The sequence below is a fragment of the Pongo pygmaeus genome, chromosome 17 (assembly GCF_028885625.2).
Source record: "Pongo pygmaeus isolate AG05252 chromosome 17, NHGRI_mPonPyg2-v2.0_pri, whole genome shotgun sequence".
In the NCBI taxonomy this organism is placed as follows: domain Eukaryota; kingdom Metazoa; phylum Chordata; class Mammalia; order Primates; family Hominidae; genus Pongo; species Pongo pygmaeus.
In genome coordinates this window covers 52,049,475-52,073,535 of record NC_072390.2, presented here as the reverse complement: position 1 = coordinate 52,073,535, position 24,061 = coordinate 52,049,475, and the positions used below count along the sequence as shown (strand labels likewise).

At 49.3% G+C, this 24,061-nt stretch overlaps 1 protein-coding gene across 50 annotated transcripts in view; it reads left to right on the top strand.

Moving 5' to 3' along the window:
• The first annotated feature begins 4,192 nt into the window (after positions 1-4,192).
• The window catches only part of CELF4 (CUGBP Elav-like family member 4), a 324,294-nt gene continuing 304,425 nt past the window's right edge, over positions 4,193-24,061 (top strand). For all 50 annotated transcript variants that reach the window (XM_063653557.1, XM_063653555.1, XM_063653556.1 and 47 more), the window contains exon 1: positions 4,193-4,687. In XM_063653557.1, the coding sequence (XP_063509627.1) occupies positions 4,402-4,687 (286 nt within the window). In that variant the 5' untranslated portion in view covers positions 4,193-4,401. The remainder of the gene's footprint in view (positions 4,688-24,061) is intronic.

Genomic DNA, 24,061 nt, shown 5'->3' with positions numbered 1-24,061 from the left:
TGCTGAACTGCTGGGGGTCTTCTAAATTACCTGTTCAAAAGTGTCCACCTGGGGCCCTGCAGCTCCCCTTCCTTAGAGCCCATATGAATATAGTGTTGACACCACTCCCCGAGTCAGATTAGCCATTGGTATCTACAAACTACATCTTAAGCACCTACTGTGCTACCAGAAGGGGTTGCAGAGGAGGAGAGACCATTACTGGGTCCTTGCCCTCCATGAGTTCACAATTGAGGTGGAAAGAGAAGATTCACAGGCAGGAGAGCCAAAGCAGGCCTGAGGTTGTGCGGCCATGGCCAGGGATGCTAGTTCAGTGGGTGTCAGAGAGAAGACAGTGACCAGTGACAAGTGGCTCAGCTGGAGGGAAGCTGAGCCCAAAGAGGGCTCCCTCCCCTCCTTGAGGAATGAGAGAAGCAAAGGGAAGCGAAGGAACAGGAGGTATTGGCAAGGCCTGAGTAGCTAGCCCACCTGAACCTAATCCCCCACAGGACTTTCTAACACCCCTAAAGATGAATCAGCAACAAAATATAAACACCAAGCCCAGAGAGAAAATGAGAAGCAATTGTTCCCAGCCCCGCTTCCATTTGCCAGCCTTCTCCCTCTCTCTCAGTGGATGAAATAATTGTGGCCATGAAGTGGCACTTAGAGGGAAAGTTTTAAATCTGCTTAAATGTCACAGTGAGTAATACTTTGCCCCGTCTTTGTCTAATTACATTTCTCTTTGATGATCTAAGGTTAAAAAAAATTTTAACTCAAGTCTTCCTAGAATATCAAGGGTGAGGATACCAAAGAGCCAACCTAATCATGTTTCATACTATTTTCTCAGGGGTCCTGCTCTTTTATTACATTAGTCTGAGACACCTGTCTGTGTTATTTTATCCCCAACACTCTACTATGGAGGAGAGGTAGGAGCCTAAGAGATCCAGATCTGCACCTTTAAGAGATCGATGCCTAAACAGAAGCTGCTTCTGCTGCTGTTTACACTGGGTAGCTCAGTTAGACACGACTTAGTGTCCTGGGGCAGGAGCTGGGAAGGAGGACATTTTGCCATATATCTGCCAGAAAGATGAGAGGTAAGGGTTGTGCCACCTGCTAAGGTGAGATAACCCAAATCCCAAATAATGCATCATCGGGTGGGAGAAAGGGGAGGGTGGGGATCTCTAAGGAAGAAGGAGCTCTCCACAGCTTTGAGTCCACAGATGAAGAGACACCAGGAGGGGCTGTGGTGCACAGGGCAGGGGAGCAGTCCTGGAGGGAACTGGCACTGCACAGAATGGAGGAGTCTTCATAGCATCTGAAATAGCCAGTGCCCCCTTTCATTAACAAGCCCACTCCCCGGCTCACTCCTGCCCAATCATTGCTTTTATTTATGTATTGGCTATTATTAATAACATGAATAATTAACCCCCTGTGAATAATTTACTTGGACCTAGGGGTGCCTTGGGTGGCAGGAAGAGGAGGGTGAACTTCAGTGACTCTCCCCTGAGCAGTTCCCTTCTTTTCCAGCTGCCCTTAGCTGGCCCCTTTCCCTTTCCGATGTCCGGGCTTTGCTTTCAGGGGTTGAGGGGCAAGGAGAGAAAAACAGACCTCGAGCAGGAATTTACTCTCCTAAACTCCCCTGTGATAGCAGAAAATACATGCCACTCAGCTGTAGGATCCTGGGTGCCATGCACCAGCACCACAGGATGATGTTGGAAGAGATATCTTGGACAGAGTTAATAGCCTCTGCTGATGTGTCTGTCCTAGGCGACCGGAAGGAGGAGGTCTCAACCTGGTAGGGACACACACATATATGCAGTGTGGATACACGCAGGGTCCGTGCACAGACCCACGCTGCATCCACACAAGCAGGCACACACGGCCAAACCACACACACAAACTCTCCAAGTGCTTAGCAGGGACTTGCCCCCCTTATCAGGGCACTTCAAAGGCACACCAAATACACAACCACCACATGGCAAAGGCTCTATATGTGAGTTTCTGTTCGAGTCATCTACTTGGTCGATTCTTAGACCAGCATATAACACCGGATAACGTAAGCCCGGGAAACCAAGGGACGAATTAACTGTACTTACACCCGATTCCAGCAAGCAAAGGCAGGAGAAGCTAAAATGAAAGGATGAAGTTCCACAGTCCTAAAAATCATACTTGCTCTTTGGTTTGGGCCCGGGATCCTCAGAGAGAGGCGTCCTGAGCGGACTCGAGGCCTGGGGCTGCGAACCTCGGGCCTCCGGGCCTCCTCCGGCGCTGGAGAGCTCCGTATTGTGCTTGTACCAAATGGGGTTGGCCTGGGTTTTCAGGCAGCTGGGGTCTCATTTCTTTAATTAAAATTGCAGCCATATCCTCTAGTAACGTAATGTAATCCGAGGGCAAGAAAAGAGAAACCGTGAAACCCGAAAGTGGCCAGCCGAGGGCCGGCGGGGGTTAGGCCAGCCGCTCCGCCGCCCCAGCTCCCCAGCCCCGCAGCCCGCGGAGGAGCGGGCGCATTAATTTGCCAGGTTTCTGAAGCGAAGAGGCTGCCCTGAAAAAGCAAACATGAGAGAGGACGGGGTGCAGGTAAATATCATTAACGTGAAAATCTGCTACCCCAGCCAAGTTCACCACCAGTATTCACCCCTACAGGCGGGGCTGCTCGGACCCTGCTCCCAGCTCCGCGCCTGCCACTCCCTTTCCCGCGCAGCGGAGGTGCCAGCCCCAGTGGGCCTGGCGGGGAGTCCGGCGGGGTCTGGACCGGGCGGCTGGACCCCCGGTCCCCACGGCAGGAACGATTCAGCCTCGCACCTCGGGAGCTGTAGGTGCCGAAAACGAAACCCGCGGGGGCAGCGCACGCCGCGCGAGTCTCGGTCCGGCGGCAACCCAGATAGCGATTCAGGGGCTTTATTCTTTTGATGGTGATTAAAAAAAAATTATTCTATTTGAACCCGTAAAGCAGACGAGGGCAACATCAAGCCATTCCCAGCGCTGGCTCACCGGCCACCGCGCCCAGCGCCTTCCTCCCCCTCCGGCGGGCGAGCGGGCAGGGGCGCCCGACTCCTACCTTCCTCCCGCCAGCCACCGGCGGACCAGCCGCGCTCTCCGGGGCGGGGGAGGCCGCCCGGGACGGGGACCCCCACCTTCCGCCTTCGGAGGCGGGCTGGGGCGGGGATCGGACCCCGAGTCTCTACTCCCCGTCCCTCTGCCCCTTGGCGCGGCCCGACAGCTCCCAGCCCCATCCTGGCAGGTGGCTTGGGTGGCGGTAGATGCCGGGCGGGAGGAAGATGTGGGGCTGCTCTGGCAGGTTGGGGGTGCGAGGAGGAAAAAAAACAGAGAAAGAGACACACAGAGAGACAGGGAGAGAGCGCGCGAGAGAGAGCTCTTGTCTATAGATTTATCCACATAATATATATTTATGTAGCTTTTTTTCTCTCGACACTGATGAATGCGCACTCGGATTCCCGGGCGGACTCCCTCCAAGCCGGCTCGCTTTTCTAGTCTAAATAAATAAATAAATAAAGCCAGATGGAAGAAAAAAGCGCCCATTCCACCTCCGCCGCCGCCCCGCCCGCCATCCCTGCCTTTGCTTCGCCCGCCTGGCGCCCTAATAGAGCATAGCTTGGTGGATAAAGCCCCCCTACATACCTACACGAAAATAAAAATCACTAGTTTTAAAATACAAAAAGTTGCACCTGCTGCTATTACAAAAAGAACCCCCAAAAGGCAAAGAGAGGAGGCCGGCTGCCCGGCTCCTCACGGACACCAGCTCCCCGCGGCCGCCGGGCCCGGAATCTCACCGCCTCCCGAAGAGCCATGCGCCTGGCGCTATTTATAGCCGGGGGCCGTCTCGGACTGTACCACCGCCACGGCGCGGGGCCGCCGACGGGGGAGGCGCGGTGGGGCCGGCGCCGCCCCACGCCGCCCTGCCCCCGGCCGCCGCCCGCCGTGGCGCGGGCCCCCACAGCGCGCCCATTCCCGGCCCCCCGCGGCCTCCTCCGCGCTCGCACACTCGCCGCCCCCACCCCTGGTCTGGCTGGGAACTTGAACCGGTCCAGCCTGTTTAAACGGAAAGGACAGAGATCCTGTCTGTTCAATGTAAAAAAAAAAAAAAAAAGAAATAAAAAAAGAAAAAAAAATCAGATCAGACCGAGAGAGAGAGAGAGAGAGGAGAGAGAGAGGGAGAGAGAGAGGAGAGGGAGGGAGGGAGAGAGAGAGGGGGGAGAGCAGAGAGAGAGCGCGAGCGCGAGCGAGCGAGAGAAGAGGAGAAAGAGAGAGAGCAGAGAGCGAGCGGAGAGCGAGGTGTAGAGAAACCGAGGGGGAGAGAATCCGAGTGTGTGTATGCGTGTGCGTGTGTGAGCGCGAGCGAGCGAGCGAGAGAGAGGAGCGAGAGAGTGCGAGCGAGAAAGAATAAAAGGAAAGAAGATTTTCTCTATGTATATAAAGATGGCCACGTTAGCAAACGGACAGGCTGACAACGCAAGCCTCAGTACCAACGGGCTCGGCAGCAGCCCGGGCAGTGCCGGGCACATGAACGGATTAAGCCACAGCCCGGGGAACCCGTCGACCATTCCCATGAAGGACCACGATGCCATCAAGCTGTTCATTGGGCAGATCCCCCGCAACCTGGATGAGAAGGACCTCAAGCCCCTCTTCGAGGAGTTTGGCAAAATCTACGAGCTTACGGTTCTGAAGGACAGGTTCACAGGCATGCACAAAGGTGAGTACACCTTTCCCTCCCAACTTTGCCGGGGAGCAGGAGCGGGCGGGCGGAACGACCAGCCGGCCGGCGACTGACGAGTGGCGGACTAAGCGAGAGGAAGCCTCGGGCGGGCGCCGTGGAGGGAGGCGCTCGGGCAGCGGAGACCAGAGCTGGGGTGCGTGGGGAGCTGTTCGCTGGGGCAAGACTGGGTTTTGGGCGAGGTGCTGATAGGAACGATGCCATGGAGAGAGCGGCGGGCGCCGATGAAGAGAAAGAGAGAGGGGATCGAGGAGACGGGGCTTGGATTTTTGGGTACAGCGACCTGAAAGATTGGGATGGGGAAGGCTGCACCGGTCGAGCCCAGGACGCTGAGCGGACGCACTCGCGGGCGCCTGGCCGGCCGGGGACCGAGGGTGCTGTCCATCGCCGTGGTGCTGAAAATACTAAACGACATAGTCTCCTCATCCTTTGCTCCGGGTTAGAGTAGCAGGAGCGCAGCCGTCTAAAAGGGAGAGAGGTGACAAATTCAAAGAGATATTTTTATTTAAATGTAACAGTAAACTCTCCTTGTCGAGCTGTGTGCCTCAATAATCTGATTGTGGTGTGAGTGGTGGTGTGTGTTGGGGGTGGGGGGGGTGGATGTTTGAAAGAACCAGTGATAAAACCTAAGGCAAGAATTAGCAAGGAACCAGCCATCCCCTGGGTGGAGTAGGGGGTCTGGCAAGCCTGGATAGTCCCTTTCCCAGGAAAGCGGGGCTTTGGGAAAAAAATGTGTGCGAGATTTGCATTTTGAAAGGTGTACCCTAATTTATCCCAAACTCACCATGCAGAGAGCTTTATAGTACATTATTTCTCCCTTGAAGCGATCATTGCCAGTGAGTGCTTGGGGGAGGGGGAGACAGAATAATCAAAGAATTAAAACCCAGCAACTTTTTAGGAAAGTGGTCATGGGAATTGTCTGCAGCCTGCCTGTTTTCTCCTTGTTTTATTATCTTTAAAGCAGAGCCCCAAACGTGTTCAGTTGTAGAATGTGTGTGGGTGGCTGGTGGGTGACGAAATTAGCCCAGTGCTCCGCTTCCTAACAGTAATATATAGGATGTGCAGCGGGGATGAATCGGTGCTGGAGCTATGTGGGCAAGTTAAATGCTTTCTGAGAGAGATTGATCGCCAGGCAGGGAAGGAGCACGGGGCTAAGGAAGTTGTAGGGGATGTGTATGGATGTTCCGTTTTTAATAAACAGTAGTGTGGAGAGCCGCCGAAGATGCTGTTACAGCTGGTGGTTTTAAAGATGAAAACACACGCACACCCACCCCCACATAGAGAACAGCCTCATCCTTGGCCACAAATGGGCTATGGACACAGCTGATCCTCCAGCACATTAGGTGCAGAGCGCAGAGCTGTCTGGCTCTCTAAGCAGCAGCGATTTTCACTATCACAACCACCCTCTTTCTCCAGCCCTCCCTTCGTTCGAATACTAAACAGAGCTCCAAACTCTTCATAGTTGGAGTCCCAGAGAGCAGTTTTTATTGGCTTTAGCATCTTCCAGCTTGCCTGCTGAGGAGTAAATCTTAAAGTTAATGGCATGTTGAGTAACACAAAAACACAGCAGAATGGAAATATACTGGGTTTGTTGGGGTGGGGTGAGGGTGGGGGCTGTAATGGAGAGAGAAACCAACCTTTATCCAATATGGAGAAAATGTCTGTCTGTTCAGAAGAGAGATTGGAAAGGTGGAATGGGGAGGCAGGCTTCAAAATAATATTCGAAGAAAAAAAGAAAACACTTTCTTTTCCCTCCCTCCCTCTCAATTCAACCATATCTTTGTAGTTTTTCCCCTTCCAATCAAGCTTCCTAGAAGCTAATCAAGGTTTGTATCAAACCTTTGTTATTCTGAATGTCCTCATTTTAAAAAATAGTAATAATAAAAATTTTGAAAGCATAGGTAGGGAAGTCTTCTGCCCATCTTAATGATCAGTTTTTGTGGTGATTTAAGATTTTAAAGTTAAAAAAATCAGAACCCACTAGAGGCAAAAGACAGTTGTGAGGAGCTGAGCTTCATATGGCATCTGGATTAAAGTACTTTACTTGCTTCTTCATTTCAAATGAAGATAAACTTTAACAATATTCCTTGGTTTCTTTTCTACAATCCCTGATATCATCACTTTGTTTCTGATGTAATTTGGACTCTCTCATATAATAGCAAAGAAGTAGAATTTTCATCATTTGCATTAGGGAGGTAGAGAAGGTTATGATTATATATATAATATATACATAATACATATATTGCATATTATATATTTTATATATATATATATGTGGCCAGAATTCCTAGGACAAACAAAACTTCATTTTCTAAATAATTTATCCCCTAAACTGTCTCAGTCAGTGGCAAGCAGGCCCACTGGCTCCGGCATACTGAGTTCCTCGTCGCAGCTCACCCTTCAGAGCCTGAGCATATATTTTTCCCAGTGAAACTTCCTACCTCTCCATCCTTCTGATTTTTATAATTGAGGTTAGGCCACAATGTCCCTAACAGTGCTTGCAAGCTCTCAGAGAGCTGAATAAATGAGACCGTTTCCAAGGTCTGGTTTATTCAGTCCTAGAAGAGTTTAAACTCCTTCTTCGGTGATGCAGCCTGATTTATTAGCTAATTCTCATAAAATAAGCCTCCGGACACCTTAAAAAATTACTCGCTTGCCATTGGTGATTAATTACTGTTAAGTCAGAAAGCATGATGAGGCTTGAGGAATGAGGGTTACATTTGGTTTCTAGATTTCCCCATCTCTAAATTGACAACATAAGGTTAGGGATAGAATCATGCCTTTGTTAAGCCTGGTTTCTAGGCATATTTGTGCCTCTTGCTCTCCCCTTCCTTAATTTCTAACTTCTAATGAATCATACAGGATAAAATTGAGAGACACAGGACACTGGCCTCCAGTTTGGATGTCATGTTTATTTTATTGGCAAAAAAAAAAAAAAAAAAGAAGGAAAAGGAAAAGAAGTAAAAACTAAATTAAACACATGAGGTTTCAGGTGGGTCTCCATTTGTTGGCCATCTGCCATTTCAGATATCTAAAGAAGGAAGGAGTTCTAAGGGTTAATGGAATACCTGCCATGCGTAGAGTGCACCTTAAAAGGCAATTACTCCAGTCAAATTGGGAGTCTGTGGAGGAGGGAGTGGGTGGGTGTTGTGGAGCAAACCCAGCCATATCAGAGAAAGGCTTTTGGGCTGGGGAGGCAGCAAAGAGCAGCTGTGGACTGGGGTGATTACCGTAAAGGTAAATTTACCCCCTGGAGGCCAGAAAGCAATTGGGGAGAGGGGTATCTGGGTGCTAGGCAGAGAGAGAAAGGAAGAAAAAAGCCCAGAATTAAAATTCAAAGAAACAACACCCAAGGAAGAAAACCGAGTTTAATGCAAACTCTCCCGACCAACTCAGAGTCTTTTCTCCCCCATTAGAGCACTTTGGGAAAGATTGTTTTTCCAGGCTCCAAAGAGAAAGACATTGTACTATTAATTAAAGAGAAAAGAGATGAATTCCTCGGGTAGCAGCAGAAGTGAGCGGAGGGCCAATTTTACCCCTTTTTGTAGAATTTTTCTACCCTGGAGAAGGGAACAGGTCACCCAGTAGTCCAATTCTTCCTTTCTCTCATTTTTAATTTATTTCTCTTTTCTTCTTTTCATTTCCTGTAGAACAAAAAGAGGCAGTGGCTGAAGACACATATACGCACACATACCCATGCTTGTTAACACTCACATACACAGTGGATCACACATGAAGAAATCAGCAATCCATTCATAACTTTAGTCCTGTCTAGCTGGATGGGAGGAAGCAAAGACTGAGTTACTGGGAGATATAAAGACTAGTGCTCTCTGGATAGCCATATTATAATGCATTATCTTTGAAGTCATTTAAGTCCAATTTAAGTGGTATTTAGTATAATATTTATGAATTAATGTAATCTAACATAGGGCTGTCCCCAAAGGTTTAAACAGCCTTTACTACTGATGTGTGCTTGTTCCCAGAGCCTACGATGCATTTTAATCTAAACAGCCAAGTCCACATCATAGTCCCTCTTGTTATCCAGTCAGAACAGATCTGTGCCTGGGTAACCACTCTGCTTTGAGGTTTTCTCTGCTGCATGGAGGAAAATCTACTCTACTGGCAGCCTGGGGGGCTCTCAGCCCAGGAGCCACAGCTGCAGGGATTTCAGTCCCTCATACTTCCACACTACATCCAGAAGGGTGGGGACAGAGCAATAGAATCTTCTGTGGATTTAACTCCAGAGAGTGTATCATTTTAAAATATACTCACCACCACATGCACAATCTTCTATTTCAACTATACCTGAATAGGAAATGCCTAAAGCTCCTTGATTTGGGGTTTAGCTGTGAGAAAGAGGAAGGACGGGGATATGAATATGTTTTGGTGATTTGTGACCATCTTCATAAAATTATGTCTTGTATTTGTGTTTAAGATATAATAATTCTCAGAACACTGAATTTCCACTGCTTGACTTTACCCAAGATGGTTCGTTGTTTTGTGGGGTTTTGGGTGTTTTTTTTCTGCTGTAGACAGGTGATTTAAACTGTGAGGCTCTATGTGATTTCCATTTTCAAATGAGTCTAAGAGACAGTGCAGCTGAAGTATTAGCATGGGCATGAGCTCAATTAAGATGAACTTTTTTTAATTACTTTGAAAAATAAAAATTCAGTTCTGTCCAGGGGAAAAGACTGGCAGAATGGCTGGGTACACACCTACAGCTTTTAAAAGAAAGATTTGCCTTATCAGAGACAGGGAAAACTGAATAGCCATAATCAGAAAACAAGAAAAGCATTTTTTAAAAAAACAAGTTTCACCAAAGAAAATGATCAATAGCAATCATTACAAACCTAAAGCATATCAAAGCAACAATCACCATTAAAACAAACTCCAAATTCCAGATGTTGATAAGTGTCCTACTTAAGAGCAAAGAAAAATATTGGGAAATGATTAGCTTATTTGAGAGACTGATGGTTATTTGCTGCTTATGCATAATTTCATTTGTCTTTTAAACAGACTTCCTTGGAATCAACAAACACAGAGATAAATTAACATGCACGTATGCACGTATATGTTTTCATGTGCAAGCATGACTAAGCACATCCCACACATGTGGAAACCAGGGCTGGCCTAGATTTCAGTGCAATTCAACAGGGAGATGTTAACAACCTCCCTCCCATCCTCAAGCACACACAGTTTTAATGGGAATTCTAGACTGGGTTGAAATAACCCCCTTGGTATACTTTCACTCCCTTCATCACCTGCTCCAATTGGCTGGATGTTCGTGGCCTCTCAAACACAACAAAATGAAATCTTTTCTTGAATGAAATCATAGCCATAAAACAACGCAAAGGAAAACAATGACAAAACTGCCTGCCATCACTATGCCCCCTACACACTCATGTAGTAAAGTTCTATCAGGGAGCTTGTGTCCTAGGGCATTCCCACTGCCCAGTGATCTTGCCACACTCCAGCAACTTGATCATGGCCATTATCATCACTAATAGTAGCATCTTCCTCCTCATTATTACAGCATCTATATCAGGAGGGAAGAGGGGCTTCTGAGCGAGGCTTTGGAAGATATCCAAGACACCACCTTTTTGCTTGAGAAAAGAGCTGGTCTCAACTTTGCCTCTGTCCAGGGCTCACACCTTCCATGTCATCAGGAGAGAGTCAGTTTCCAAATTGACCCAGGAGGGATCTCACCTAAAGAGAATCTGGGATAAGTAGACTCTACAGGACAGAAATGCAACAGAGAATAAGGCCCAAGGTTGCAGGTAGAGAAAAAAAGTGAAAGTTGTAGGGTCAAAATGCCAGCTAGAAGCTGGGAGTGCCCGTTTACAGTGGCTGAAACCACAGCAGCTCTTGAACTTGGAAGGGAAATCCCATGTGACATGCAGAGAGAAGAGCTAAAGGGTGTGAAAACCTATGTGTCTGTGGGTAGGAGGAGGGAAGATGCTACAGCTTGTGTGGGTGTTGGAGTGAGCATGTGTGTGTGCATACACACACACAGGGAAGAGATGACAGATGCAAGTGGCATGGAGATGATGTTAGGGACAGTTTAATCTTGCAAGGCTATATGCAGGATCAGGGAGAAGGGTGATGGAGAAAAGGAGAAAATCTGGAAAGAATGATGCTGTCCTCATCATTACATACATGATCCACCTCAGAACTCCTGGCTTGGATTTGTCAATGATCCAAGTCCCAGTGTGAAGGTGTGCTTTTTGTTTTATCTGCCTGATATCCCCATCCAGAAGTCCTGGTTTGGAGGAGGGGTCCATCCTCATTCCCCACCCATCACCCTTTTAAGGCTGGCCTGCTTCTGTTCACCCACTGACTCATTTTAGCAATGACCTTCCATCTGGAATCTGAGTGGCCAGCCGCAGCTAATTCCCTTCACCCACTGCATTTCCCACCTTACTCACTGCCCCTTGGTATTCCAGGCTACTTTCCTTTTATAGTGTTCACACACACACACACACACACACACGCCCTGACAGCTCAGTCAAGTCAGGCCCTCCAAGCAGAATACTGCATTTTACCTAAATCCAAGCAGGGCGTGGCAGGGAGCCGGTTGCCCTCCTTTTGGGCTCTCTATAACAAGAGCAGAAAATCCACTCCTTTCACCTCTTCTTTTCCTGCAGGCCTTTAGATACACAGCCTCTCCAAGAATCGCAGAAAGCATCCAGTCCTACCCAAACAGCCTAGGGGAGTAGAATAGAGCCCCCCCTCCCCGCCTCCCACAATTTGACTGAAGCCCTTTCATCATCCTTCCTCTCCTTTTCTGTCTTCTCTGACATTTAAGATATCCACCCAAACCCCAAAGTGGGGCCTGAAGAAGGAGATAAGTGTTCCATTCGGCAATATTAGATAAGTTAAAGGTACCAGGACAGAAAAAAAAAAAAAAAACTGTTACAGGGGTAGTAAAAGCTGCAGAGGAATTTCCAGTGTTTATGTACTTGCCCTGAGAGCTTCCTCCATCTCCACCCATCAAGTTCCCCATAGCCCTAGGTGGGTATAAAGCCCAAGCCACAGCCCTACCCACAGGAACCAAGAAGGAAGCCAAGTAGGAAGCCCAAGGTGATTGCCTTGATTTTTGAATCCTCAAAAGTAGAAGGGGAATTAGTGGGGCATGGTGGTGCAAGCCTGTAGTCCCAGCTACTCAGGAGGCTGAGGCGGGAGGATCACTTGAGCCTGGGTGGTGGAGGTTGCAGTGAGTGGAGATTGCACCACTGCACTCCAGCCTGAGCAGCAGAGTGAGACCCGGTCTCAAAAAAAAAAAAAAAAAAAAAGTAAAAGGAATGTTTTCAAGACCATCCATTTACAGGGTTTCTCCCCTTCTACTTGTTCCACATTTGGTTTCTCTTATCCTTCCTTGTATCTCTTCTCTAGCATGAGCTGATAGAGGATTTCAAACAGAGTGATTCCCCACAGCTCAGCTCAGGAACAAATCCTATGTGGCCATCTGCAAGATGGAAATAAATGGGTGCCCTCATGGAGACAGACATAGTCCTGCTTCTGTGGGGAGAGAACAGCCAAAAATATTGATTAAACTGAAGAAAAAAATTGATAATGAACTGGCCTCCTACAAGAGCTTAATTGACAGCGACTTCCGAAGGCCGGCTCTGGACAATGCATAAACTGACCGCGATGTTACTTTATTGCAATGCACTCTGCTTTAATTAATTATCACCTTTGTTAAGAGTGGCTACAGATCAAAGGTTTCTAGATACTTAACACATCTTTCAAACAAAGCCCTGATGTATTAGGCTATTCCACAGCTGGCCAGCAAGGCAAGCTAGCTTCCCATTTTCTTCCCTCTTAGCTGTTGGCTTCCTCCTCTTTGTTAAAGACAAACAATCCTTTCTGCAGAGCCACTGTGTCCAAGGACCGGGATTGTGAGAACTGTTGTCCACCGAGGGCAGGGTGCTGCAGTTCAGCAGCTGTTCCTAAAATTACACAACTTGGTTCACCCTTGAATCGATCTGACTGAAATGGGGAGTATCAGCAGAAGAAAACGGAGTTTGTAGAAACACAAAAGGGGGATGCGCATATGCACGTGCACAAGTGACTATGTGCACATCCACATAAATATTATGGGATCAATACATTTCACATCCGCTGCCCACACCTCTTAACTTCTCCCTCCCATCTCTTGAGCACCTGTGCCACTGTCGTATTTCACACTGAGAAATGCTCGCAGCTGAAGCATGCATAGATGATGCTGTATTGAACCAAGTCATTGTTTGGATTTAGTTGTGGAGTCTTGGTGCCCACTGAAGGATGGTCCTCACCTGGGGTATGTAGTGCCTAAAGAAGCCACTTCTTAAGACGTGACAGGAACCTCACTCTCTAGAGTCCCCAAAACCTACAAACTGACAGGTGACTTAGTTGAAAGCAACCCTTGGAGTCATTCTAGGCAGACTTGAATGCCATACGTGGCTGTTTGTTCATTATTCTAATTTAATGATGCAGTCACACCTAATTAATCCATGTCTGGTTTATTCATACACTATGTCTGAGGATCCAAAAGATCTTTCCAGCTAGCCAGTTTCCCTTTACAGGGACAAGCAAGGGGGCATCCCTGACAAGTGAGGCTGTCTGAGTTCAAACAGGACGGGATCACTGTAGACCGAGCTGATAGAGGCTACTGACCCTGACACCACGTTCCATGCAGGTAGGCATGACAGCAGCCACAGAGATGCACAGCAATGAGGTCTGTGTGACCATGCACGAACACACACAAGCACAAAAAGCATGCCTTCTACTACAAACCTATACAAACCCATTCCCTCTAAAAGTTAAAGGGCCACATCTCACCATGTAATCAATCAGGCCTGCTGGCATGCCAGGCTTTCATATGATTGGAAGTTTTGGTGCAGAAGATTGAGAGCCTGAGCTCAGTAAACTTCCCTTCTCTGGTCTTTAGAAAGTAGAGCTGAATTAACTGTTGCCACTGCACAGATAAAGAGACTGAGGCTGAGAGTAGCGTATGCCCAAAGTCGAGACTGAGGCTGAGAGTAGCGTATGCCCAAAGTCAAGCCTGCGGCATGGCCTTCAGCGCACTTCCCAGTGGCTGGTTCTGGCCAGACTGCTCCCAGTGAGTGCTGTTTCTTGCCTGGCAGGTAAATTGAGAGAATGAGGCATCAACCTAATAATATCCTTATAAAGCCAAGCCTCCTTGCGCAAGTCCTCGGAGACAAGAGGCATCTAAAGATCAAACGCTACATCACAGTGTATTTGTAGGAACTCTCTGATTCTGCTACCTCCCTATAATGCTGTAATTGACTATTTGATCAGCTCTAAAAGGGACGGTGTTCAAAACAGACTCACACACACACACACTCATACACACACTCACACGCACACTTACGTACACGTGAACACGCTCACATACACACACACATACATTCACCACACAAGCATATGCGCACACATTCTTTTGCATACCACATGCCACGGTACCCACACCAGTTCATGCAACAAAGGTCAATTTTCACAGGAGATGCTTGAAGGTGAGTGAAAAGCATACACCTAAGATTATACGTGCCCTTCCAGTAATGGGCTTATCAATACCTCTTAAAGCAATGTGACAGCCAGCCCAGAGTGATTCAGTTGTGTGGACAAAGGTCAGCATATAGATATCCATTATTAATAATATCAATATCTTGGTTGACCAATGTAACCAGAAACTGTATCATGTCGCTGTTGATGGGTGAGGCTGGGAGGACTCCACAGCGATAGCCGGAAATTATGCCCATGTAAAATTAATCATATTGACTGGTTCTAAGAATATACAGCGAGGCGAAGATCTTGGGAGAGCTTGTCATGGTGGGAGAGGGGGTCCTTGTTCCCAGAGGCTTTATGGTTTTGAACTCCTGCAAGGAGACCGGGGAAACAGGCGTCCCTGAGTGACTGGTGGGAACACTCTCCCTCATCCGGCCTTTGCTTTTCAACAGGGTGGGGTGGAGGAGAGGTGTACTCTGAACAGGAAAAGAAGGAAATAAGATCCCCTAACCATTATGCATCCAGCATATCCACATCTTTCTGTCAAATCAATACTTGGCTTGGCTTGGTCTCACCGGATGAGGCACGGAAAGCATGCTTGTCCCGCTGTGTGAAGAGGTCTCTCTCCAAAGGGGTGGCATGAGCCTGAAGCTACATCCCATTCCCGGGATGGGATATACTGGCTCCAGGAGATGCCAGTGTGCACTCTGCAGCCTGGGTATCCCGGGAGGAAAGGAAAGGCCCCCAATCATATCAATCACTGTGATTAAATTCTTGGGATCAGCACAGCCAGGGTGCTGCCCTGTCAGCATTGCTGGTAGGGTGGGAATATCTTGGACTTCAGAAAGCCATTTCTCACTGAGGCTTACTTTCAGCCCCAGTGAGTGAGAAGGAAAGCCTTTGCATCCTTCTAAAGGAAGGCTTGGAATTCTCTTGGGGCAGTCCTGTACTCCTCACTCTCTTGCTTATAAGAACCCTGTCTCAGGACGTCCCTGGCCTTTCTTGGCAGCCATAGATAACACCTGGAAGGATGTCCTGGGGAAGAAGTGAAAAGGAGAGAACCCCCGTGTCTGGGCGCTCCTCAGAATGGAAAGAGGGCAGTAAGGAAGTGTCTCTGGTGACAGCCAAAGGCCCAACTGGCTTTTTGATCATTCTCTGTTTCCAGAGTCGTCAAGGCAACTGAAAGGGAGACTGCCTTAGAGTCCAGGCCCCATGGTGGGCGTGATGATGAATAAGAAAGGGGCTACTAAGATGGGGAGCGGGGGATGCCTTTGATTTTAAAGGAGGGCAAGTAAATGGGGCCTGTCACTGGGATGGGAGATGGGGCTGCTTGAGGTAGGGTGCTCCCCTTCTCATAAGAAACAGCTCAGGCCCCAGTTGACCAGCCACATCCCACCCTCCTTTGATTTGCTCTCCCACTTACCCAGGGTCATCAAGAGGCAAGAAGGTCCCCTGGCCTCTGCACAGTCAGGGTCCCACCCAGGTGCTCACACCCAGCCTACAGGACAAAGAGCCCTGCGGGTCACTGCCGCTCCCTCCCCAGTGCACACAAGCCAGCCTTCCTTGCAGAGCCCCAGCCCCCGAGGCTGCCCCAGACAGTTCCCAGGCCTCCGGACTGGCTCCCATCCCTGCCCAGGCTGGGCACAGCCTCAGAGGGTATATGGGGAGTGTGGGTTCCGGCACCAGCATTCAGTCCTCCACCCAAAGTGTCCTCTCCCCTCCTCGGCCACAAGACCTGGCTCTAGGTAGCTCTAGGGAGAACAGCATACAGCCCAGAAGCTAGACCACTTCTTTACACCTTTTTCATAGCTGGGGAGGCAGCCCCTAAATTGTGTGTGAGGGGAGGGTTCCTCTTTCCTCCAGCTGTCGCCTGCCCTCTGACGGTGAGACGAAGAACTTCTTACACACACACTGCGGGCCCCAGTCTGAATTGCCCAGCTCCTGCAGCAGCCCACGCCCGGCCTCACCCTGGGAGCTCCAACCCAAACCTCTCCCACACCCTACCCCTTACCCCGGCCAGTGTTGGCTGCTCCTTCTGCACAGCAGCTCCCTGCGCGGGTCGGGGACTCTGCAGGTCATTTCCCTCACTTGACAAGCCAGGCCTGAGCCTGGAACACCAGCAAAACAGGGACCACAAAGCCAGAGAGGAGGATCAGAAAACCTAAAAAGTATTGTCATTTCTGTATCCATGTGAGTTTTGTTTCATTTCAAAAATTAATAATTACAGTCTATGATTTAGTATGATTTTTATTCTTAATTCCATATGTTGGGGACTTGTTAGCAAAGCACCAGAATCTTTTGCATACTTAGGGCCTGACATGGGTCCAACTCCTAACTGCTGTGTCCTGGAACTTCTGCAAAGGAATCTCCAAATGTCCCCCATAAGACGCTACGTGTGATGAAATGGATGGGCCTGGGTGGAGATCCCACAGATTAGTGATCAATTGGTACACTCACCACCCAGGTCCAGCTGAGGCCCCAGTAGAGCAACTTAAGCCCAGTTTATCATCAGAGTGACAAAGACACAGAGTAGGACTGGCTTATTTTCAGGCTCATTTTCTTATCCAATTAAAAAAAAATCTGTTTATTGAAAAACAGGACCTTCATCTGTACTGTCATCTTGACTATTTCAATAAGCAAATGATTACATTTATTTTAGAGTAAATTATGTTGCCATTCTGTTGGGCAAGTTTGGAAATCTGGAATGAGGAACAAACGGCGAAGCCTGGGACCCAGCGGCTGAGTTGGGTCCCCAGGGAAAAGAGAGGAACGGCAAGTTAAAAGGTGATGTCTCGGTGCGGGAAAAGCACGTTGTTGAGCTGTGGTGAATGACTACTGGGCAGATCAGGTCGCAACAGCAGCTCAGGCCTTAGAGCAAGAGATCACACTCCTGAAGGGCTGACCAGCCACACACCAGCTGCAGAGGATGCGCTTCCTCCAGGAGACCCCAGCTGAGATACGTGGGAAGCCAGGCAGGAAGGGCCAAACATGCAGGCTGAACCATCCAGCTGGAGCCAGCAGAAAGCCAGGCTCCTGTACCCTTTGTGTTCAAGTTCAAGACCCCCATCTGCCCCTTATGCCATCACCAGGGCTTTGGTTTATTTCTCCCTTAGTTTCTCAAGTTTCTCAGCAAAACATTAACTTGGAATGTTTTGACCTTGTCTTGGCTGAGCCAGTGATTAAGAGGGCTAGTCCGCAGCAGAGGCCACACAGCCAGGAGGAGAGCATCCCGGCAGACCAGCCAAGGCTGGAGGAGGGGCCTGCTGGGGCGGGAGTTGGGGAGTCACTGAACCAACTGCCGTTGACTTCTGGGATGCCCCAACCCCTCTCGACACTCACCCTCATCATGCAGAGGCAGGTTTCTGCACAGCAGGGAGTTGGCAGGAAATTATAGGCTGTGGCGGGACATACCATGGCCCCCTGCAGGAAAGCCCCTGGGTCTGATAGGGGAGACATAGGCCTCCCTCATGGAGGTGCAGATTCATGTCCAATTCAGGTGCCCTGAGTGTCAGGCTCTGTTCCGACAAAGTGGGGGACCCGCTTTCACTGCCACAAGATAACTTGAGATGTGATAGAAGACAGCAACCCCACAAACATAAAACCGTCCCGTGTAAATGCCCTGTTGCAGGGGGATGTGGGAACCCCCGAAAGATGACTAATCAGGTAGGGGCACTGGCTCTGAGCCAGATTCCCACATAGAGAAGGACGGCATAAGCCCAGCCTGGCAGTTGGGAACGGGACAGAGCAGAATGGCTGGAGAGCTGACAAGTCGGGGAGTTGTGTTTTGTTTCTTTCCATTGTGTTTTGTTTTTGTCCCTCTGCAATGAAGTCTCATTCTCAGAATGGTGGACAAAGGAATTTCTCATTTTGAATAAATCTGGACCTGCCGCCAGCCTGGCTGAGGGAGAATCAGTCAGGAGTGGGTGGGTGTGTTGCTGTTACTCTGAAGAAGTCAGGGATACACGCTGAACCTGCCAGGGCTGTCCTCACCTGCTTTGGGTCTGCAGTGTCCTTCAGCTGTCCCAGTTGCAGCCCACTTGGGCTGAGAAATTACTCATGGAATATTTAAACCCGTGGCCATGTTTGCTGTCACCAAGGTAGGCGTCCAGATTGTCCCCACAGACTCACTCAGCTGAACGTCCTGAGCAATACACTATAGGGTTCCAGGGGCTGGAATCTTCCCGCACCCTCGCCCTTCCTCTGCTCCTGCCCCCAGCACAGGAGTGGCTGGATGGCAGCCAGGCCATGGGGATGAAGCTGAGGACAGAGTTTCCTGGGGTGACACTGGTCTTGTAGCTGGAAAAATATTGCCAGGTCCCAGGAAGAACTGCCCCCATTGTGGACAGCACACCTGGGCAACGTCCTGAGCAGACGTTTTTTACTGCAGGAAAACAGTGGAATGGGCATACTTCTCCCATCTCTGGAAGAGAAACTCAGCCCAGGGGGGCAGTCATGGCTGAGGTGGCCTTTGGGGCTGGCTCTTTAGGGGAGGGAGATTCCCCTCTTATAGGCCTTCCACAGACCACAATGCTGGCATCCTCCTGACCCCAGGGATTTCTCAGGGGAGAACAGAACTGGGCTCAGTCATAGAGCTGGAGTGACTAAAAAACTCAGTTCCCTGCAGGGATATGGACATCACTAGTGTTGGTCTTCCAGTACCCTCCGAGTTCCCAGTCATCCAGCCTCTACACTCCCCACCCCAAGTCCAAACCCCAACCCCCAGGCCACCAAACCAGGACTGAGGGCTCTCAAGCAACGGTACCCAACCAAAAGTGACCTCCTTTTCCTATCATTTCTATACCTTGCCCCTTGCTGGTCTGGGCAGATGTGTCCCTGGCGGCTAATGGACATTAATGTGTTACCATCTCTGTTGCCACGTGCCTTTTAACAGGGACCTTTTAGAGCCCAGTCCTTAACCCAAAGAAATGTCTCTAATCAGGGGGAATTTTCTGGCACAGGCCAGGCCAGAGGGAGCTAGCGTGAGGCAGGAACGCCTCTGTCTACTGGGAGGCAGCAGAGGTCTGCCCGGCCTCGAGCTCTGTTGCCCAGGCAGAACTCCACCTCTCCTGCTGCAGCAGAGAGGGACCCAGGCAGCCAGCGGATGGGCTGATCTCTTTGCTGGGCTCCAGTGGGGCCTGCGGATCACAGAGGCTGCCATGCCAAAGGTTTAATCAAATATTAAACATGGTCCGTAAACTTAAACCAACATCATATCTGGAACACCACGTCCCTCCTTAAGAGTGCCTAGCTCTGGGGAAGTTTCAGCTTAGCTTGGCCTGGGTGCAGGGCAGCGGCTTCTTGGTTCATGCTCCCTTGGGGGCAGGAAAAAGGAGAGGCAGGCAGGGACCATGGCAGGGGTGGGACGTGTGGCTTTCCTCCTCCATTCTATTATTCATTTCCCCTGATTTTTATCTAATCTCTCCCTGATTGTCCTGGTGAAACTTAATAGACAAAGTGAATTTTTATTACATCATCAATATAATCTCCAGCTAATCAGCAGACACAGGGGCCACTGCAAGCCCTATAGCTCCTCATCTGGCTTCATCAATAGTAGGAACAATCACTGCCAAGCTCAACTCTTCCTGCTCCTCCTGAGAGGCCCCTCTCCCTGCTGAGCCCCCTCCCCAGACCTATTCTTGGGGTTTCTTTCTTCCCACGGATCCCCCCCACCGCCACCCATTGGACCGCATTGCCAGTTGATGGAGATATCTTCCCCATTAGTATTTTTAGTTTTCTTCCTCCCAGCTTCAGCTGTTAAAATCACAAATCTGGGGCTTGTGTTTCGAATGCCAAAATAGCCTAATGTCGACTGATTTTGATTCTACTTTTCTCTGAGCTGGGGATATGATATGTCATAAGATATTATATAATTGTATGGATCACAGGACATACTATCAACCACATTATATACCAGATTAAGTGATATGTTATACTGCATATATATAACCTATATATAAAAGTGTTTTGGTCATTTAAAGTTGAACCATGCATCTTGTGCACTGTACCATAGAAGTTAAATTATGTATTTTATTTATATTATAGTATGCCTTCTATTTATATAGCATTTTAATCTGTAAAATACTTTCTTATATAGTACCTCTTTTTATCCCTATTGCAACCAGGTACAGTTGGTATCTTTTTTATAAAGAAAAATGAAAAAGAGATCATGAAGGAAAATTACAACCTGGTCAAATCCTGCCAGGATAAGGCAGAATGGCTCGGCTCAGGATGTGTGCCAGCAAGGCAGGGAAGGGGTCACCAGTGAATCAGGGATCAGGGGCAAAGGTGTACCTGCTGACCAGGTAGGCAGATTCGTGAGGCCTGGCCTGCGGGGCAGCCCCTGGCCAAAGGGCAACCTTCGTTCAACGAGTACGAGTTTTTTTCCCTGTCTCAAACCTGCCCAAAGTTAAATGTACAAATGAGTGCACCCCTTCCAAGGCCTCTTGCTGTGAGACTAGGCCCATACAGTAACAGGAGGCTGCCTTCTCCTCTGTTCTCCAGGGTCCTGGTCATACTGCTCTAGGATGGTTTGGATTTCAGAAAAATAGCAAATGCTACTTACAGTCAAATCCTTTAAATAAAGTGAGTGATGAGGCTAATAAATCTGGCTTTGGGCACCCACAACAGTGTAGACTGTTTGGGAGAAGGGTAGTCTGCTTCCTGCAGACAACCAGGACCAGCTCTGGGAGTGACTGGCCCCGCTTCACCAGTCACCCCTCTGATTCCTGAGGGGAGGGCTGTTTCCACGCATCTGTTCAGCGGATGGTCCGCATGTGTCTGGGGCTCATGCACAGGCCCCTCCAGCTTGGCCCTGATCGTTCAGGGAGGCCTGAATGTTGCAGGGCTCCTGGGGGTAGGCAGTGTTTCATGCCTTGGACACTGTCTGCTGCAGAGGTAGCTGGCACACCAAGGATGTACTCCATGTAGGAGCCACTTGCCTGGGTCCTTGCCCTACCCTGTCTCTGGCTCCCACACGGACCAGTGTCCTCACATCCTTGCTCAGAGCCTGGGCCTTCTGCTCTCACATCACTGCAGCAACACCTGCTCAACCCATTGCTTAGGGTCATTGTGAGGATCACATGAGAAGGGAAAATATGGTGTAAAAGTTAAAATGTCCAGGGTCACTGTCATGCATTAAGGGCCAGCACCCTTATCAGCACTCCTATCAGCTCTGAGGGTCTGGCTCACTCTCGGAAACAGCACATAAGGGGCGGCACAAAGGCCCGAGGATGGGTGGGAAGGGATATTGGCAATGCACCTACTACGTGACAGTGACACACACACAGCCTCTCACTTGTTTTATCTCACCACATCCTCGTGACAAAGCTTCGACAGAGCTGTCACTGTGCCCCTTTGAATGCCAAAGAAATGGAAACTCGGAGAGCAGTAACTCGACTGAGGTTAGATACACCCAGATTGGTCATATGCTCAAGCCGGCCACGCTTCCTTGACTGCACGCTCCCTTTATGGAAGTAAATAAAAAGATCATCTCTTACATCTCCCTCATTTTGCAGGTGGGAAAACTGAAGCCCTGGGACATTACTGGCTAATGTTTTCTGAAATTATCACACATTGTCTTGTATGGAGGATCTGAAAAAACACACACACACACAGAGATGTGTACACATTTATGGAAACAAAGAGATAACTCACACAGACACACCCTCATACAGATACACACATACATAGAGATTCAAAAATCAGTACACACAGACACACATAGGAACACACTCAGAAACAGGCATTCATATAGATACTCATATATGCAAGCACACACACACTCAAAAATGCAGATACATTCACAAACACATTCGTAGACACACACATATAGAAACATTCTGGCACCCATAAGGAAGTGCACATAGAGATACACACACGGACCCAGATACATACCCTCACACAGACACACATACTCACATACCACTCCTTAAAGACAAAGCTTAATTAACCGCAAGGCCAGAGACACAATTTATCCACCTTACTTTTTAGCAAGAAGAAGTAAAAGCAGCTGGTTTGGAGAGAGAGATGACAGGGGCCCAGCTTGGAAGGGAGGCGGGAACACAGGGGCCCCATAAAGGCTGCGGCCAAATCCTCATTAGAAGTCAACAAATAAACAGAAGGCATTTGCTGAGAGCACTCCCCCTGCAATCTCCGTTCTGCGTCAACCCGCAGGATCTTGGCCAAATTTCTGTTCATCTGACCAAGACTAAAGGCAGGACCTGGAGAAATTTTGGGCAGGCCTTCCAAGAGCCACCCAGCCCCAGGCACTGGCTGGGTAAGGGGAGACCTGTGAGCAGAAGAGGCAGCCTCCAGGGAGTGGCAACTGGGAAGGAAGGAGAGGAGCAGGGTAGGTCTACAGCCGCAGCCTCTCCTGGAGACCAGCATTCAGGCCACCTCCGGCTGTGGCTGAGTGAGAAAGAAGGTTTTTGTACACCCAGCCCTCAGCTGTCCAAGCCTGCTCCAGCCTTGGGGGGCTCCTGTTGGCTCATGGGAGCACATTTGGAAGATAAGGTGGTCCTGCTCAGCTGTATTAAGAGAATACACACACACACATGCACGCACCACACACACACACACACACACACACACACACACACTAAGCAAAGGGTTAATGGTTGTGAGGAGTTCGCCAGGGAACAGGAAACCTATGGTTTTCTTTTCTTTAAAATAAAATCCTGAGGATCCAGGAATGACTTCTCTGTTTCCCCCATCTGCTGGATAAACTGACCATTTGGAAGTTGAGTCTGTCCCGGGATGATGGGGCAGTCTGCTTTTGCAGTACTGACTTGAGCTACATGTGCTGGACAGGAGAGAAGAGGGGTTGTCACTGGAGGTACTGCATGTGTTGCCCTGTCCTGCGTAGACAAACTGTGCCAGCCAGCCGCAAGGAGTAAGGTTTGGTGGACACCTCTGGGGACTATGGCACAGAGCAGGCTGTGGTGTGTCTGCTAGAGGTGTGCCATGTAGATTCATGTTGTAGACATGGGTTTTGTATTTACACTGCATCCTGTGGATCTGCTGGAGCACGCACGTGTGTGTTGGTGCTGTGTGGGTCAGTGTGTGTCACGTGTGGGAGAGCTGTGTTTTCTACGCTGTTCTGGAAAGAGAGGGGAGGATGCCCAGAGGGCTGTCTTCATTCCTCCCAGGCTGCAAAGCTCCCTTATCCTGGGACTTGCTATCTGGCAGAGCCCCACCCTTTCCCTCCCAGCTCAGGGTCCAGGGGTACCTCACACCAGGACCACGTCTGTCCACAGCCTGAATGAAGTGCTCTGAGTCTGACCAGGATTCTGGAATCGGGAGCATTTTACTGCAGCTGCAGTGAGAACTGTGTGTGTATGTGTGTGCATACAAGTGCGTGGGTGCAAGTATGTAGTGTGCGTGTGTGCACCTGCCCACACACCACTTCCAAGTGAGTACACGCCAATCCCGGCCTGTGAGACCTGGGCGAGGAGATGAGGAGATGTGCGGACGTGTATGCTCATACATGCTGAGTGTATGCAAGTGTGTGTGGGCTGTGACGGGCTCGGGTGGGCCAATTTTTAGTGACAGATTGTGTGTACGTCTATGACTACAGTTTCTACCAAGTGCATGTAAAAAACAGAAGAGATGAGTCCAACTCCCTGGGTGGGCACGCCTGCAGTTCTCTGCAAATGTGTGTGAGCGTGGGTGTCTTTTTGAGGGGCCTCTGGCCAGTTGTAGGGGAGGAGTGTGGGAAAAGTATGTGGGGAGAAAGGGCTCCGCACACGTGTGGTTGTGGGCAACCTAGTTGGGTGGGACGCTAAGTCAGACAGTGTCCTCCAGAGACCTCGCCACTTTCTTGGATGCACGGCTGGGCCATCTGTGGCA